This window comes from Chinchilla lanigera, unplaced genomic scaffold (genome assembly GCF_000276665.1).
Source record: "Chinchilla lanigera isolate Chin_1 unplaced genomic scaffold, ChiLan1.0 scaffold00068, whole genome shotgun sequence".
In the NCBI taxonomy this organism is placed as follows: domain Eukaryota; kingdom Metazoa; phylum Chordata; class Mammalia; order Rodentia; family Chinchillidae; genus Chinchilla; species Chinchilla lanigera.
The window spans coordinates 6,831,895-6,849,378 of record NW_004955469.1 but is presented as its reverse complement, the minus strand read 5'-3'; the positions used below and the strand labels follow the sequence as shown (position 1 = coordinate 6,849,378).

The window sequence follows — 17,484 nt, the reverse complement described above, 5'->3', positions numbered from 1 at the left end:
GGCTTGTACCCAGGGGATTAAAGCAGCAAGTTTGTGACTCAAGGTGGGCGTTTTGCCTGGCGAGTCTCCCAATATGGTTATGAGGGCTGCTGTAAGGGATTTCCCTGCTACCAAGCCCTTGTCTCACTCAACAGTGGAGAAATGAATGGGGCTTGTATGATCAGAGCCTACACTCACTACCAAGGTCAAAGGGCTTGTCACTTAAAGAAAACGCTAGCTAGTAGCATTTCCATTCTAGGTCTCTTTTAGCATATATGGAGAGACAGTCAACACTGACCAAACATTCAAGGAAAGTCAAGAGCAGGCATGGGGATAGTAAATTTAACATAGAAACTCTGAAGACAGCTAAGTGTGGTAGCACTGCCTGCAGTCTCAGTACTCAGGAGGGTAAGAGAGGAGTATCGTTGCAAGTGTAAGGTCAGCCTGGGCTACATACTCAGTTCAAGGATGGCCTTAACTACACAGCAAAATTCTGCCTCAAAAATCAGCCAAACAAAAAGAAACTGAAGAAAAAAGGATAAATACAAAAAAAAAAGGATGAACCCTAAAAGAAGTATAATAAATATCATTATAAGATTTAAAAGGTCTATTATATCCATAAAAAGTAATAAATTCCTAAGAAAAAGAATTTCTACAAAATAAAAATGTGATAGTTATGGTTAAAAGAATTCAACAGATGGACTGAAGAGCACAACAGTATGGTGAAGATTCAATTTTGATCTGGAAAATTGGGCTCAGAATTTCTCTCAGAATATACTGCAAAATGTCAAGGAAAAGAAAAATATGAGAGCGAAGATGGGTCAAGAGTTCTGACTGGTATGTCTTAGGAGTGAAGTATGATGGAAATTAAACTACCCAAGTATGATGGAAATTAAACTACCCCAGGCAGGACATCTGCTCTTGGCACAGCTCAGCCTCCCAACAGGCCTTAAAGTAGGAAAGATGCATGACTTTCCTGAGGGGGCACAAAGCTAAGACGTGGATCAATGAGCAACAGACTCTGGTTCTAGAAACAGGTAGTGATGAATAGTCAAGAGGCTAGAGGAGGCTGAAACTTAAAAGCTGCCCTTTTGTCTTCCTTTTAAATGCTAACATATTTTTCGTCCTTTCCCACTCCTTAATTCTTTTTTCCTTCTATCCAACTTCCTTCCTTAGCCTTCTGTCTCTTTAATTATGTTTTTCTTTTCAGTCTGAATCTAAATATTGTGGACTGGCTGTCTGCATCGACTGTCCTCCCCTTTACCTAGCCCATGACGCTGTCCTGTATGTTTTTGGCCTTTGCAAACTTACTAGCACGAAGTATAACAGATTCTGGCCTGTTTATATACTTTTATATGTGTAAGAGAATCTCAAGCAAGAAAAGAGAAACATTTTCACTCTGAAGGCAAAGAATCCCATTTTCATAGGCTTTAATTCTTATCAAATTAATATATATACATAGCCCATAATAAATACATGCAATTTCCCACCTTGCCCCTTGCCATCCAGCCCTTAGTAACTTTCTTCTTAGCTGAGGCAACAATTCACAGCTCTAGTACCTGTTTTCTTTGCCATTTATCTATTCATTTCTACATATGCAAATACTGCCACTTTATTATAGTTCCATTTAGATGTAGTGGCTTCCCATCATGACAGATGAGCCCTTAGCTCTCCCATACTTAACTTCTTAGCTGCCAATTCTCTAACACAGATCAGAGCTTTTATATAATCAAAAGCTTGTATTTTTATGTCTACACAAATATCATTCACTTCTAAGTCAAACTGTGCACTGTGTTCAAACCTCGCTTTGTGTACCCTGCTTTCTTTTTTCTGGAGTTAACAAATGCCTTATTTTTCCATTTGCCTGCTTTCTCAGGGGAATTTTGTAGAAGCTCCAACATTTTAACATAAATCTACCAATAATGTTTTCTATAAACACAAAGAAACCCATTTTATTTCTTCCCTGGAGCCTTCCTTTGCAAAGGTTCCAGGCTCCTGATGTAATCTGCACTGGATATTCCCTAACCTTGTTGCTGAAGGATATCACCCAGGACCTTCAGTTTGAAAAAGTGAATATACTATGCAAATATCTGAGTCCTTTCATATGTGAAAGTGTCTTTATTCCACTTTTGCAATTACTGAAAATGTGGATAGCTAATTATTCTAACTTCAGATGTTTCTAAAATAAATTTTTATCGTTGCATAATTTATACACAATAAAATGCACTCATTTTAAGTTGACAGTTCAAGCAATTTTAAAAGTTTATAACCCCACAACATTCTATCTCAACCAAGAAAATAGAGTATTTCTACCACCTTTGGAAGTTCTTAGACATTTCTTGGCTGTCAATCTTCCCTACCTCATTCCACTCCAGGAAACCAATTATCAGATTTTCATTACTAAAGATTATTTTTGCTTCTTTGAAAACATCAAAAAACATGAATTTTAAATGAATCTATGTATTTTTCATTTTTTTGAGACCAGTGCCATCTAATAGTTCCTTTTTGTATCTGAGCAGCATTTCATTTTATGAATAAACCATTCATTTTCTTTCCCTGCTTGGTTTTTTGAGGTAAGGTCTCACTGCATAGCCCTGGCCTGCCCTGAACTCACCGTATAGCCCAACCTGTCCTCTAATGAGTGATTCTCTTGCCTCAGTCTCCCTAGTACTGGGATTATAGGAGTAAGCTACCATGTCTAGTTTACCATTCACTTGTTGATGGATACTTTGTTTGCTGGAGCTACTATGAATAAAACTGTATGACCATTTGTGGTGAAGTATTTCTTTGGGCATGTGCTTTCATTTCTCTTGGTTAAATTCCTAAGAATTAGACTGTGAAGTCACTTGGTACATGCATGCTTTAACTTTCTGAGAAACTGCTTAATAATTTCCTAAATTTGTTGTAACTTTTTAATATAAAAGTTAAAGCTAGGGACTGGGGATATAGCTTTTATAATATAAAAGTTAAAGCTAGGGACTGGGGATATAGCTCAGTGGCACAGAGACTGCCTAGCAAGCGTGTGTGAGGTTGTGAGTTCTATTCCCAGTATAAAAAAAAAAAGTTAAAGCTGCGCCACATTCTTGCCATTATTTGGTATGGCCATTTTTCAAAATGTGGGACATTCTAATGAGTTGATAGTAGTACTGTCATTGTAGTTTTAATTTGCATTTCCTTGTTGATTAAAGGTATTAGCTATTTTTTCAAGTGTTGATTGGCTATATTTTCTTTTGTGAAATGCCTTTTAAAATCCTTTGTCTTTTTTTATTTTAAAGATTAGGCTGTTTCTTCTATTATTACATCTTGCATTAGTGTGGTACATTTGTTAGAGCTCATAAATCAATATTGATAATATTATTGTAGTCCTTGTCTTAAATCAGGGTTCTCTCTTCCTGTCTATAGGTCTTGTTGAGTGAATAATGACATGTTTCCAACAGTCCAGAATTCATCACACAGAACAGTCTCCCTAAAAACTCTGGTGCTCTCCTCATGATCTCTCCCTTTGGCAACCACTGCAAACAAACCCCCGGTAACCACCATCTTTTCATTGTCTCTACAGTTTTGCTTTTCCAGAATACAGCTTCCAGTCAGCAATGTCTTGCTGTTGTTTGGTTGCTTTCAAGTTTTAGTGATTATGAAGAGAGCTGATAAACATTTATGGCAGGGTTTGGTGTGCAAAGTTTTCAATTCATTTGGGTAAATGCCAAGGAGCAAGACTGCTGGGTCACATGGAAACAATATGTTTAGTATTGTAAGAAACTACTAAACTATCTTCCAATGTGATTGCATTCCCACTAGCAATGGTTGAGAGTGCCTGTTGCTCTATATCCCTGCCATCATTTGGTGTTGTCAGTATTTTTAATTTTACTCATTCTAAGAGATGTAGAATCTATTAAATTTGCAACTTTCAAATGTCGTTGGTCATCTTTTCATACACTTATTTTTCATTCATATTATCTTCTTTGGTAAGGTATCTGTCCATATTATCTGCCCATTTTAAAAATTGAGATATTTCCCCAGGTGTTGGCACACACCCATAATTCCAGCACTCAGGAGGCTGAGGCAGGAGGATCGTTCTGAGTTCGAGACCAGCCTGGGTTACAAAGTGAGCTCAAGGCCAGCCTGAACTGCATAGAGAGATCCTGTATCAAAAGAACAACAAAAAAAGAGGGATATATTCCCCCTTTTTTGGTACCAGGAGTTGAACTCAGGGCCTCACACTTGCTAGGCAGGCACTGTGCCGCTGAGCTACACCCCCAGCATTATTTTCCCTTTGAGTTTTAAGAGTTTCTCTGCATATTTTTGATGCCAGTCTTTGCCCCCCCCTGCCCCCGTACCAGGAATCGAACTCACGATGTTGCACTTGCCAGACGGACGCTGTGCCGCTGAGCTAAATTCCCAGCCCCTTGATGCCAGTCTTTTATTATATACGTATTTTGCAAATATGAAATAGGAAAGAATTCTTTTTCTTCTATCTTCTACAAGAGATTATAGAAAATATAATTTCATCCATAAACATCTGATAACCCATGTGTCTAACTTAATGATTTCTGTTTTGCAATGTTATTAGTTATTGATTTTCTTGAAAGGATTGATATTTAAAGAGCAGGTAATTTAACATTTGAGGAAGTCCAATTTATGACATTTTTCTTTTGTGCTTACTACTTTTCATGTCCTACTAGAAATGTTTTCCTATCCCAATGACATAAAGATTTTTTTTTTTGAGACAGTCTCACTATGTGGTTAAGGCTGGCCTTGAACTCACTATGTAGCCCAGACTGGCCTCGAACACACAGTGATCCTCCTGCTTTAGCTTCCTCAGTACTGGTATTACAGGCATATATCACAATGCCCAGCTTGTCATAAAGATTTTATCTTAGATTATTGCTGAGAAGTTTTATAGTCTTAAATTTCATATTTAAGTCTATTATTAATGCAAAACGAGTTCTTCTTTTGTTTATGGACAGGAGTTGAGGCTCCTTTTGTTTTCCTTACATGTACAACTGGTTGTTACATTATTCTTTTCCTCTTTTCTTTTCCTTCCCCAGAGTCGGGGGGTGGGCCACCAAGACAGGGTCTCAGTACTGTATGTAGTTCCGACTGGTTTTGATACAATCCTTCTGCTCAGCCTTCCTATTGCTAGGCATGGGCCATAACCAGTATTCTTTCTTTTCTTTTTCTTTGTTTTTTGAGACAAGATCACACTCTAATTCAGGCTAGCCTTGAACTCATGGCAATCCTCAGCCTCCTGAGTGCTCAGATTACAGGTGTGCTGCACCATCCCTGGAACCATGATCAGTTTACATCATCCTTTATGACCATGTCTTGAAAAGGCTATTCTTTCAATTGAATTACCCTGGTATCTGTTGTAGTTTAAATCTAAAATGTTCCCCAAAACCTCATGTGCTTGTAGCTGGGGCTTTTGAGAGATGCTGGTCATAGGGGTGTGATACTCATCAATGAACTAACCCACTGATGAGTTTATAGCTAAATGGGATGTTGGGAGATGAGGCCTGGTATGAGCAGGGTCTCTCTCCCTCCCTCCTCATCCATGCCTTCTGCCATGCTACCCTGCCTTGGAGCCAGGTGACTATGGACTGAAACTGCTACAAACTGTGAGCCAAAATAAACCTTTCCTTTTTTAAATTATGGATATCAGTTATTGTGGATGTCAGGTATTGTGTCGCAGCGATGAGAAAGTAACTAAGACTGTCCTCACTGAAAATCAGTTGCCTTGTAAACTGATTCTATTCTGTTCCATTGATCTATATGTTTATCTTTACTCAAAAACCATACTGCCTTGACATTTGGAGCTTTACAGCAGTCTTAAAGTCAAGTAGTACAAATATTGCAGGTTTTTATCTTTTTAAAATGGTTTTGGTTAATCTAAAACTTCTGCATTCCCACATAAACTTTATAAAAAGCCTGTCATTTGTATTAAAATGCCTTAAAGCTGGGTGTGGTGGTGCTTACCCACATTCTCAACACTTTGGGAGACTGAGGCAGGAGGATCACAAGTTCAAACCAGGCTTTGGCAACTTGGCAACTGAAAACCTGTCTCAAAGTAAAAGATAAAGAAAAGCTGGGACACAGCTCAGGGCAAAGGGTCTGCTCTGGTTTTAATCTCCAGTACTACAATAAAACAAAATCAAATATGCCTACTGGAACTTTTACTGGGATTACATTAAGTCTATATTGGGGGCCGGGATATAGCTCAGCGGCATGGCACCTGCCTGGCAAGCGTGAGGTCATGAGTTTGATTCCCAGTATCCCCCCCGCCCCAAAAGTTGATACATTAAGTCTACCTGGGCTAATTTGGGGATAACTGATATTTTAACAATAATGAGCTTTCTCTCAGTCCTATAGTTTCCAGGGAAGGGTATTATGGCAGCTATTATTCTAAAATGTATGCTTTAATTTTTGTGGTTCATGGTAAACTGCTTTTTTATATCATTATCCAACTGTTTGCAGTTGGTATACAGAAACATAGATGCTTTTTGTATATAAGTATCTTGCGAGCCTAAGTTCACTTAATAGATCAAGTGGCCTTTAAAATTTTTTTTTCTACATAGAAAACGTTTCTATTAACAAAATGCATCTTTAATTTTCAGCATTCTTTCCTCAAATATTATATTATTCTATGTAAGACAGAATAGTCTCATTTCTTCTATCTCACCTTCTGTGCTACCTACTGCCAGACCATTTTACTGTTACATGTTATGTATAATCCACTGTTATTTTTGCTTTAAATAGTTATTTTTTTTTATTTAAAGAAGCTACCAAATGAAAGACAAAAAAAGAATTTTCCATTTAATAATACCTTAACTATCTGGCTTGTTTCATTACTTTATGTAGATGAGAATTTCCATCTGAATTGATCTTTGGCTTGAAGAGTAGTGCAGTTTCCTGGTGACAAATTTTCTCAGCTTTATTTGAAAATATCTTTCCTTCATCTGAATGATACTGGATATAAGAAATCAACTGCTTTCTTATATTGTTTTCTGTTTCATTTCAAATGATGCTAGATGTAAGTCAGTAATTTTTCTTGTTCATCCAATATAGTGTGTCATTTTAAAATTGCTTTTAAATCGGGCATATGGTGCATGCCTATAACCCTAGCACTCAGGAGGATGAGGCTAGAGGGTCCCTGAGAGCTCAGGCTACACCTATCTCAACAGGCAGACAACAACAACAAAGACTGGCATTCAAGGAAAGCATCTCGGGAAACATGCTCTGACACCACATTCTATTTCTGAATGTTCTATGATAGGGTGCTTCAGGTAAGAACACAAAATTGCTCTCCTTAACATCAACTGCTTACCTTAATATCAATTATAATCTAATTAGAGAGTTAATATTGATAGAGGCACAATGAAAAGAGGCTTTGTAACAAGCCAAAGATTTCTGCAATAACAGTAAGAGACAAAGTACGAATCCATATTATCACTAAAGATTTAAAGTGAGGTGCTGTCCCCAACACATACTGTTCAGCCTGGAAGTGGGTCTGGCAGTGGTGGACTGAAGTGAGGCTGGCAGGATCTCTGACTTGATGGTTACGCTGGTGGCCGCACCTTCCATCCTGTCTGTCTCACACAAGCCTGGCAGCTGTGCTGCCTTCTCCAGCGTGGGCAGTAACTGATCAAACTGGTCAAGGTCAGCTGTAAACTAGGAAAAGAAACCAAAGTTAGAGGAAATATATCATCTAGGCTTAGCTGAAACAATGTAGGAAAAAAGTTGCTCTTTTAAACTCTGTGAGTTAAATGTGGTATGAGAGCGTGAAGAAGGAAGAAATAATCACAATGACTGGGTCTTAAAAAAATAGTGTGCTTTTTCCACTGGGGAGGTATATTAATATACGAGAGGATATAAGATAATACAACACAATATGTATTTTGTCTCAGTATAAAATTTATGTATAGGAAAGTTATTGGACTAGAAATGTCAAGAGTACATTTATACTGTATTGTATCGGCACTGCGGTTGATTTCTTTCTATTACTAGTTTTCAAAATTTTACCCAGCTGTGGTGGTACATGCTTGTAATCCTAGCACTCTGACAGGTTGAGGCAGGAGGACTGAAAGTTTGAGCCTAGCCCAGACAACTTAAGTGACTTACTGAGACCCGACTCAAAAATTAAAAAAAAAAAAAGTTAAAAAAATGTCTGGGAATACAGCTCAGTGCAAATGGGTTCAATCTCCACCCAGTACTGTTCCCTCAAAGTAAAGTGACTTACCATAAATTTACATGGTTATGTATTGTTTATTATTTAAAAAGTTTGGGAAATATTTTTATAAATAGTTTATTACCTTCATTGTTCTCAGAAAAGTCATTCCTCACTTAATTCAGTAAATCTATCTTTCAGAATAAATAGGGATCCTCATATCTGTCTGAGGTTATACACAGAAGAAAACAGCTTTTATTTTACAATATTTATGATTATTTTGATACAATTAACAGAAAATCATCTATATGTGTTTAACTCAACTAAAGTTCTTTTTGGGTTGTATCAATAGAATTATACATATTTTTTCAGGTTTTTCTTGAGACAGGGTCTTGCTGTATAGTTCACACTGGCCTTGAACTCACTAGCCCACGTTGGCCTCAAACTTGCTGTGATCCTTTCTGCATCAGCCTCCCTGAGTGCTGGGATTACAGCTGTGTGCCACCATGCCCTGGAAATTTTATGTTTTTCTAAATGTCTGACTTTTTCCAAAATTACATTTCAGATATACTGTCACATGTGGCTATAGTTCATTCATTTTGATTGCTGAATAATACTAATTATTGAATATGTTACAATTATCCATTTTTCTATGATAGATTTTTGGCCTGTTTCAAAATAAAGCTGCTATGAACAATTTTGAACATGTCTTTTACTACACAGGTGCAAAAAGCCTTAACCATAAAGGAAAAAATGACCAAACTCAACTATGTTAAAACAAGGAACTTTCACATCATCAACAAACACTACTTGAGAGAATGAAAAGGTAAGTCCCAGCATAGACAGGGTATCTATAAATATACCCAACAAAGGACTTATATCCAAAATACATTAAGAATGCTCATAAAAGTCAGGAAGCAAAGGATTAGACATTAAAAAAAAATGGGCACGAGACTCAACTAAGCAATTTACGAAGACTATCCAAATGACCAATGAATATTTATCAAAGAAGGCAAAGAAACTAATGAACTACTGTTATACAGATTCTAGAATGGCTCAATTTAAAAGAATGATAATACCAAGTATTGTCAAGGACACAGAATACCTAGAAAGAATTCTCAGCAACTGGGAAACTGCATTATCTACTATAGATGAGTGCATGCAAATCTTATGATCATGTGATCCTACTCATAGATATAATCTCAGCAGAAACAGGGGCACATTTGCACCAAAACAGATGTCCTAGCACATCTGATATACACAACAGCATTATTTTATAAAGCTGTTACTTTTAAAGTACGAGGGTTAAATTTATTATTTAAAGGTGATTTTTTCCTTAAAAACTGTTAATTTATTTTTTTAATTTTAATTTTTAAAATTTTGATTTTATTGGTACATTTTAGATACACATAACAATAACATTCATCATAGGAAATTTATACCTGTACATGGTATATCTCACATCTTCATTTTTCCCATTCCTCTCCTCTCCCTTCAATGCCTCTTCCCCTCCTTATTTACAAAAGCTTTAAATCTATTAGTTTCATTGTACTAAGAAACATGAGACACAGCTGTCTCCTCAAAGAAAATACATGTCAAGAAACAGTCAATATAGTGTTAGCAAGCCTGTGATCGCAGCATTCTCTGAAGCTGAGGTAGGAGGATCACAAGTTTGAGCCCAGCCTGGGCAACTTAGCAAGACCTTGTTTCAAAAAATAAAAAAGAGGGGTTAAATCTCCAGTAACCCCTTCGACCTCCCCAGTGTTATTACAAATTGTAAACAGACACATACAAAGCCATGAGAGCAGAGATGAAGGAACTGTAACTGGAGTTATCTGGGGAAGGCTCTAGAGACTGGATCAGGGCGATGTATGAAGGATAAGTTCAGTAGGCACAGAGAGGAGAGCAAGGCAGAAGATGCTTAGGGAGTCATGCTTGGCTCAGGAATAGCAAGGACTTCCACGTTTCTAGAGTGCCATATGTCCAAGGAAAGAGACTTTCATGAGAGGAGAATAGAAAAATCAAGCTGGTTCAAGAAACTGCAGGACCCAGGCATACTAAGTGTGAATCTTATTTCGTAGTGGAGAGTCTTGTTGATAAACTGCTTTGTAAATACATTATCAGTTATTTTGTGAGTGTCTACTGTCTCTATATACATGAGAGCTCCTAGAGTTTAGGGACCATACATGCATCCTTCAGAAGTCACAAGTAAGTATTCATTAAATGAAGCTGTCTGTTAATTTGTATAATAATCCCAACCCTTCCCAGGCATACAAGTTCCTAATCCATAAGAATTTACAAAAGGTTTATTTTTATTTACTTCTGTTTCAAGGCATGTTAGGTAAGAGCAACATTCTGCTCCCCAGAATATTCAAATCCTATTCTCTGATAGGGGTTGAGAGTGATTAGAATCAGATGAGAACAAAAACAGCCTTAGTAAGCTATGATCCTAGCATCTAGGAAGCTAAGGCAGGAGGACCACCCCTTGAGTTCCAGCTTGGGCTACAAAGTGAGTTCAAGGTTGGTCAGCTTGGAATGCACAGTGACTCCCTGTCTCAGAAAACAAAAAAGAAACAACAAAAACAAAGCCTTAGAATGCTTTACGGAGGTACCCTTGTCTGACTGCTCACATTTCTTTCCCACTTTGTTTATGTCAGATGTTCCCACACTTGTTATGCACCAGTGTTCTCTGGAGAACTTTTTTAAAAAACAGATTCCTAGGTGCTACTCCTGAGTTGAATTTAATATGTGGGATTGGGGAGGGGCAGAGAAGGTAGTTTTGAAAATGTCTAAAGATGTGAACTCTGACTTCATAGAAAGAAAAATCTACTTTTTGAATGCCACATGTCCTACGGCCCTCTAAATTTCTAAAGAGAACTTCTGAGGCCATCCTATGCTTTTTCAATCAGATACTGTACTAACCTCTACTGTACTAACATACCATGAATCCAAACCTGGTGTATGGTTGGAGTAAAATAAATGAAAAGGAAAAATGACTAGGAATGATCATTCCGTGAAGTGAGGAATTACCTACCTGGCTCTGGGACTCCAGTTTAATTTCCTCAGGCGCTGGTTTGGTCACAGGAGTTGGGTTTGTGTTACAAGGATCCATCTGCTCTTTCTTTTCCACTTTCACCTTTACATCATCCAGGCTCAGGTTTGGAGTTGATCTTAAGTCTTTCTCATCCTTATCTAAAAGGTAGCGCAGGAGCTGATGGTCTTTTGATTCTTTCTTCTTTGAAGCATCCAGTTCTAGTTTTATACTAGAATTCCCTTGGGCCTGTCCAGTCACTGACACAGATGTAGATGCACTGTCCTTTTTATCAGGCTCCACAGACAGAGTGGTGATATCTGAGGGGCTACCCTCTTGTAAGAGCCGGTGCAGAATTTTGTGCCGCTCAGTCAGCGAGCTATGAGAAGAAGGGCAAGTACCTCCAGAGGAGTTAGCAGAAGCAGAGTTGGAAGTGCCCGTGCAAGACAGTACATCCTTGCAGCTTGCATCTATGTCTGCGTGCCGTAACTGCTGTTCCGCAGTTGTTGTCAAAAGCTGCACTAGCTTGTGACTGGTTTGAGCATATTTACTGTCTCCATCTGAGAGTCTGTCATTGTTATGCAGAAGCCCTGAATCCAAAGGTTTGCCATCACTAGTGCTGTTGTCAGATTGAATCATTTCATTTAAAATGGATGCAATCTCTTTGTTATCTTTGGACTCAGCTTTTGCTGGTTGTAAATTTAGTCTACTAGGTGAATTCTGTGAGCTCATCTGCCTGAGTACTGGAGAATTGGCAGAGAAGCCAACAGAGTTACTGGGTCCTTCATTCATACCCTGTAAAGATGTTACTGGGATATTTGAGTAAGATCGGTTACTATTATTACAGGTACCACTTGTCATGCCAACTGGGGAGTTCAAAGTTGGAATATTTGGAGGAAATGAATTGTTTGGCATCCTGGCTCTTGCTGCCAAGCCAGAAGTAACCTGTCTCCTTGGAGACATAAACTGCGTTAGGGAAATTCCTGTACCTTCCATAGCAGAATTATTGAGGCCTAAGGATGGATTACTGCTCTGGGAACTGGCCTGTCCCTGGTTTAAGGCAACATTGGCTACAATCTGATTTCCGGGTGAGCATCCAAAACTCCCTTGGTTGTTGCTAGAATTAGTATGACTGCTGTTGCTATGAAGATCTGAGCTCTGCTGGCGGTTTACTCTGGTAGATACCATGTTGCTGTTGGATGGTGGCAATGTGGATGGACGGGCCACACCATGAGCTGGAGAGATACTAGGATTGACCGAGGGGTTTACTCGGGGAATTGACATTCCAGAATTAGTGTCATCTTGGGGAGAAAGCCCACTGTGTTCCCTAGGGGGGGGGAAAGATATTATTATTCAAACATTTTCATTTGTTTATATTAACATATTTTTATCATGTATATTATAATACAGGACCAATGACTTCATTAGAGCTGCAAGCTACCAAGTAAAGAGCTTCTATGTCCTCTTAAATTAAGGAAAAGCAATGGACTGGCAGTGTAACTGTGAAGTATCAGTACCACTTTCTAGGAAATAGTGCTTACATGTCTTTTAATTTGATAATGGTCCAGTTACATGAAAAAGAAGTCTTTCTTAGCAATGGAAAAAAATCCAACAGATATACTTCGCAACTTTTCTAAACTTAATACAAACAGTTAATACTACAATAATACTCCTGGTTAAAAGAAACTTCTCACATGTTTGTTTATAAAATACTTATTTATGACTCTCCTGTTACAGCTTTTAAGTATTTCAACTCCAAAGAGGAAGACTGGGTAAGGAAAATACTGCGTCGCTGATGTGAAAATTAAAAAGGGTGATATGCAGACATAGCAGATGTTTTGAAAGAGAAATCACAATATGAAAAAAGAACTGTGCTAATTCCACTCACAAGAATAATTTCAGGTAAAACTAGAAAAAAATGGAATACTGAATTCAGTTTTTTATAAAGTTTTTAACTCAAATTCATAATTGTAACAATAGATTTGTGACTGGTATTACCATGTTCCAATAAGCAAAAACATCTGATGAAGAAAAGATGAAGTGAGGGAAATGTCTGTTGTTAATGCTAAGTTTTAAACAGTTGTAAATGCAGGAATTTGAATAGGTCACTGGATAAAACAACAGTTCCATGAGTTTACCATGTATACCAATATAAAACATATTTAGAGAGGGGGAAAAATCAGAGGAAACTGCGTTCAAAAATCTCAACTTGATGGTTGACTGATTTATAGTTTCTGTGGGAAACTGTCAACTTGAATTCAAAAGCCATACAGTTTGTACTAATGAAAATAAAGCATTTTGAAAAATAAAAACAACAATGTTACAAACTCTGAAATTTTTTCTAAGACTACAAATTCATAGGTGGACACTATGAATCTTTAGGCACCATTTGTTTTCAGCCCCTAACACACATATATTTAGTCTCACCTTTCCTGTCTTCCTTTACGAAAACCAAAGTTATTTAGTGACAAAATTCTAAAACCTAAAATGGATATATTGAGTATATATTCAGTACAGTACTCTAGTTTTATACCTAACTTAGAACCTCTGTTGCTAGTCACCAAGAGCATCGATTTTCTCTAAGAAGAGGTATGTGAACTGACTTATTTCATAGGAAGCTCTCCGAATAAGTAGTACCTGTCGATGATATGAATTCCCATGATGAAAGGCTGCATGTCTGGACTTTGAGGATAGCAAAGCTTACACTTGGTGTGGGCGCTAAGCATTGTCCCATCATTCAATATGAATCTATAGGATGGGCTGGAGGCAGTGCCACGAGTCATCACTGTTTCAAACAAAAGAGAAACCTAGTTAAAATTCTGCACTTGAACGATGGGCAAAGGACAGTAACCAGGCCTTATTTCTACCTACAGTCTCATTTTAAATGCCCTCCCCATGGCTGCCTGCTTGGACTCAAAGAATAGTTCAGACAAAGCAGATACTGTATCTGAGTGGGAAAAATGATTCCAGTTGAAATAAAGCACTTGATAACAGGTTTTAATTTAATACTCCTTGCACAGGTGCCTCCTCACATAAATTAAGATTATGAAGAAACCCCAAGCCAAGAGAATATCAACGTCTCCTACAAAGAACATTAATCTTCTCCTATAAAGAGGCAGCACTTCAAATTTATTAAGTCTCCATTAAAAATATCAGGAAGTACTCTTCCTCCTTTACTTTCAGTGTTACCCTTAGCAAGTTTCATTTTTTTGGGCCTATTTTTAAAATAACAAGTCTACTGAGATATAATTCACATGCGATAAAATTCATCCTCTAAGTTCTGATTAGTTTGTAGAATTCCTTTACTAATAATCAAGTTTAAATTTCACTCAGGGATATTAATCAGTAAGGTTCCATTTTATAAATTATTAGGTACATACAGAGTTTGCCAAAAAGTGTATACACACTCTAGGAAAAGAAAAATAGTACAATTTTTTTTAACAGATAGTGTGACCCTCATATGGGGGACCCTAGAGGATGTTGTGTATCACAGAAAATTCATTACATTGCTGGCCCTTAGAGAAGAAACTGAAAATGCAATTTTCAGGAGTCTGCCATACTAATAAATATCTGGAAGGTAAGAGCCAGCACTTTGAGCACCTCTTGTAATTACAGAGGCGAAAGGTAACTTGTATTACTCTCATGATGTCTCGATAAATTTAGTATTAAAATATTTATACAAGTTTTTCTTTTTCTGAAAGGTGTATACTTTTTTGTTGGACTCTATATATTCCCCCACCACCCCAGACTGGAGATCAAACCCAGGGGTGTTCTACCACTGAGTTCCATGCCCAGCCCTTTTTTTTTTTTTTTCAGCCCTTTTTATCTTTCATTTTGAGACAGGGTCTAAATTGCCTGGGCTAGTTTGGAACTTGTGATCTTTCTGCCTCAGCCTTCTGTGGAATTACTATGCCTGGTATGTATTATTAATGTTTGAATTTTTCCAGTTTAGTAATGAGCAAATTAAGATAAAGCCAATGACTGACAATATAAGGAACAAAAATTTGGTTATGGCAGTCAAATCATTTTACAAATAATATTTATATTGTCTTAAAACTTTCTAACAGCAGACAAAATTCTAATCATGGAGGTCAATGCTTACTAAATATGTAAAGGCTGTATCAGACTAAAAAATAAAATGTCATTGATATTTTAGTAATATAACAGAATTCTATTTTAAGAGGGATTTAATAAATAAATTCAGCTATATCAAGGTTAGAAATCGTATCCAGAGGGGGGAAAAAAAAGAATTACGACCACAAATGACTATTATAACTCAGGCTGTATTAATCTTAGCCCTATTTTTCAAAGACATTTCAGAAAGGGTTTCAATTACATTTTAAATGGCATATGAAACAGACTTATCAAACATGTAAGTTTTAAAGCTACGTGTTACTTGAAAGAAGGTATGTCCCATTTTATTGTCTCGGGGATCCAAAATCAACTGCAGAAGGCAGTCTGTTATAAACCTATACTATAATAAATCTAAGCATTAAAACTAGGACAAAAACTTCATTGACAGGATTGAGACCTATGCCCAACCAAACACATTCTTTTTTTCTTTCCTTTTTTTTAGAGGAGAAGGGGTTTACTTTGGCTCACAAGTTCAGAGGTTTGACTCATGTCTGACTTCAAGGCAGGTGCATCAGGGAGGAAGGCTTTGGTGGAGGAAGGCTGCTCAGTTCATGGCACCAGAAAGCAGTGTGTTGTAAAAGGCCTGGGGCCGGGTACAGTTGCCAGGATGGTGCCCCTGTAGCCCACCCAGACACCCCTACAACTGCCCTTTACTAATCTCCTAGGTGCCTCTTGAGCCAGTCAAGGTGACAATCACAACAAATAAAGCCTTTTTTAAGTTGTGCAGTAGTAATATTTGAACACAGGGCCTTTGCACTAAGCTAAATCCCCAGCCTCTCCTCCTTAAAAATTTTTTTGTAAAGCACATAAAAAGTAAGAAAAAAAACCCAATAAAAACGATACAGAATTTCAAAACAAGACAATAGGAAATTAACAATGGCTGTTATATTACATATTGTTATCATCATAGTAGTTGTTCAGATACCACATATAGGCACGCAAAATTAAACAATTAAGCATTAACTGTTTCTTTCAATAAACCATAAAAATTATTAGTACAATTATCTTAGCTATTTCATCTCACCCCAGAAAGGATAACTATCATCAAGAAATCAATCCATAACAAATGCTGGAGGGGCTGTGGGGAAAAAAGGAACCCTTCTCCACTGTTGGTGGGAGTACAGACTGGTGCAACCACTGTGGAAATCAGTGTGGAGATTTCTCAAAAAGCTAGGTAGGATTAGAGGACTTATTCGACCCAGCTATTATGCTTCTGGGCATCTTTCCAGAAAAACTGAAAACATGTATGTGTTGAAAAGCGATATATGTGAAAAGCAATATATGTGCACTCATGTTTACAGCAGCACAAATTGTCATAGCTAAATCTTGGAAACAACCCAAATGTCCATCAACTGAGGAAAGGATAAAAAAGGATGTGGTGTTTTTATACAATGGAGTACTACTCAGCTATAAAGAAAGATACACTCGAGGCTTTTATAGGTGAATGGATGCAACTAGAGACCATATTCATAAGTGAAATAAATCAGACTCACATGTGTAAACATCATATTGTCTCCCCAGTGTAAGAAACTGAAAGAGTAAATAAAACCTGGAAGGTACAATAGATAATGTGAAAGGGAAAGAAACTGCTCAAAAGGAAAGAACAACTGGGATGAGGGAAAGGAGAGAAGAAAGAAAGAAGGAAGGGGTAAAAATATACATACATGTATTTTGGTACTGGGAATTGAACTCAGGACCTTGCACTTGCTAGGCAGGTGCTGTGCCGCTGAGCTATGTCTCCACCTCCCCCAAACACATTCTTTACCCATCTAGCAATTTCAGTGAAATCACTGGCACGCTTACCAGACAATGCACAGGGATATATAGTCATAACTTCTGTGGAAGAATATAAGTAAATGTTGGCTAGAATAAATCCTAAAATTTTATTAACAGTCCCAACTGTTAATATCCTTTCAACAATTCATTTTGGAAAATACAACTGCAACCAAAAAGAGGAATCTTAAACTATTAATATGAGATGATAAATCCAAAAATACATAAAGGGCCCAAGAAAGATATATGTTTCATGTTATGCCATTTTATCTATTTCCTTACCGTGTTTATTTCTCTTCAGGCTTTCTTTATTCTTCTGGGAAACACTGGTTACTCTGCAAAGCTGCACTATTCAATACAACTGCCATCAGCCACACATGGGCATTTGAAATTAAATAAAATTTAA

At 37.4% G+C, this 17,484-nt stretch overlaps 1 protein-coding gene across 5 annotated transcripts in view; it reads right to left on the bottom strand.

Annotated features, from left to right (window-relative positions):
* The window catches only part of Ncoa1 (nuclear receptor coactivator 1), a 215,808-nt gene that overhangs the window by 43,209 nt on the left and 155,115 nt on the right, over window positions 1-17,484 (bottom strand). For all 5 annotated transcript variants that reach the window (XM_005400388.2, XM_005400389.2, XM_013522653.1 and 2 more), the window contains 3 exons: window positions 13,809-13,956; window positions 11,175-12,498; window positions 7,464-7,644 (listed from right to left, as the gene is read on the bottom strand). In XM_005400388.2, the coding sequence (XP_005400445.1) occupies window positions 7,464-7,644; window positions 11,175-12,498; window positions 13,809-13,956 (1,653 nt within the window). The remainder of the gene's footprint in view (window positions 1-7,463; window positions 7,645-11,174; window positions 12,499-13,808; window positions 13,957-17,484) is intronic.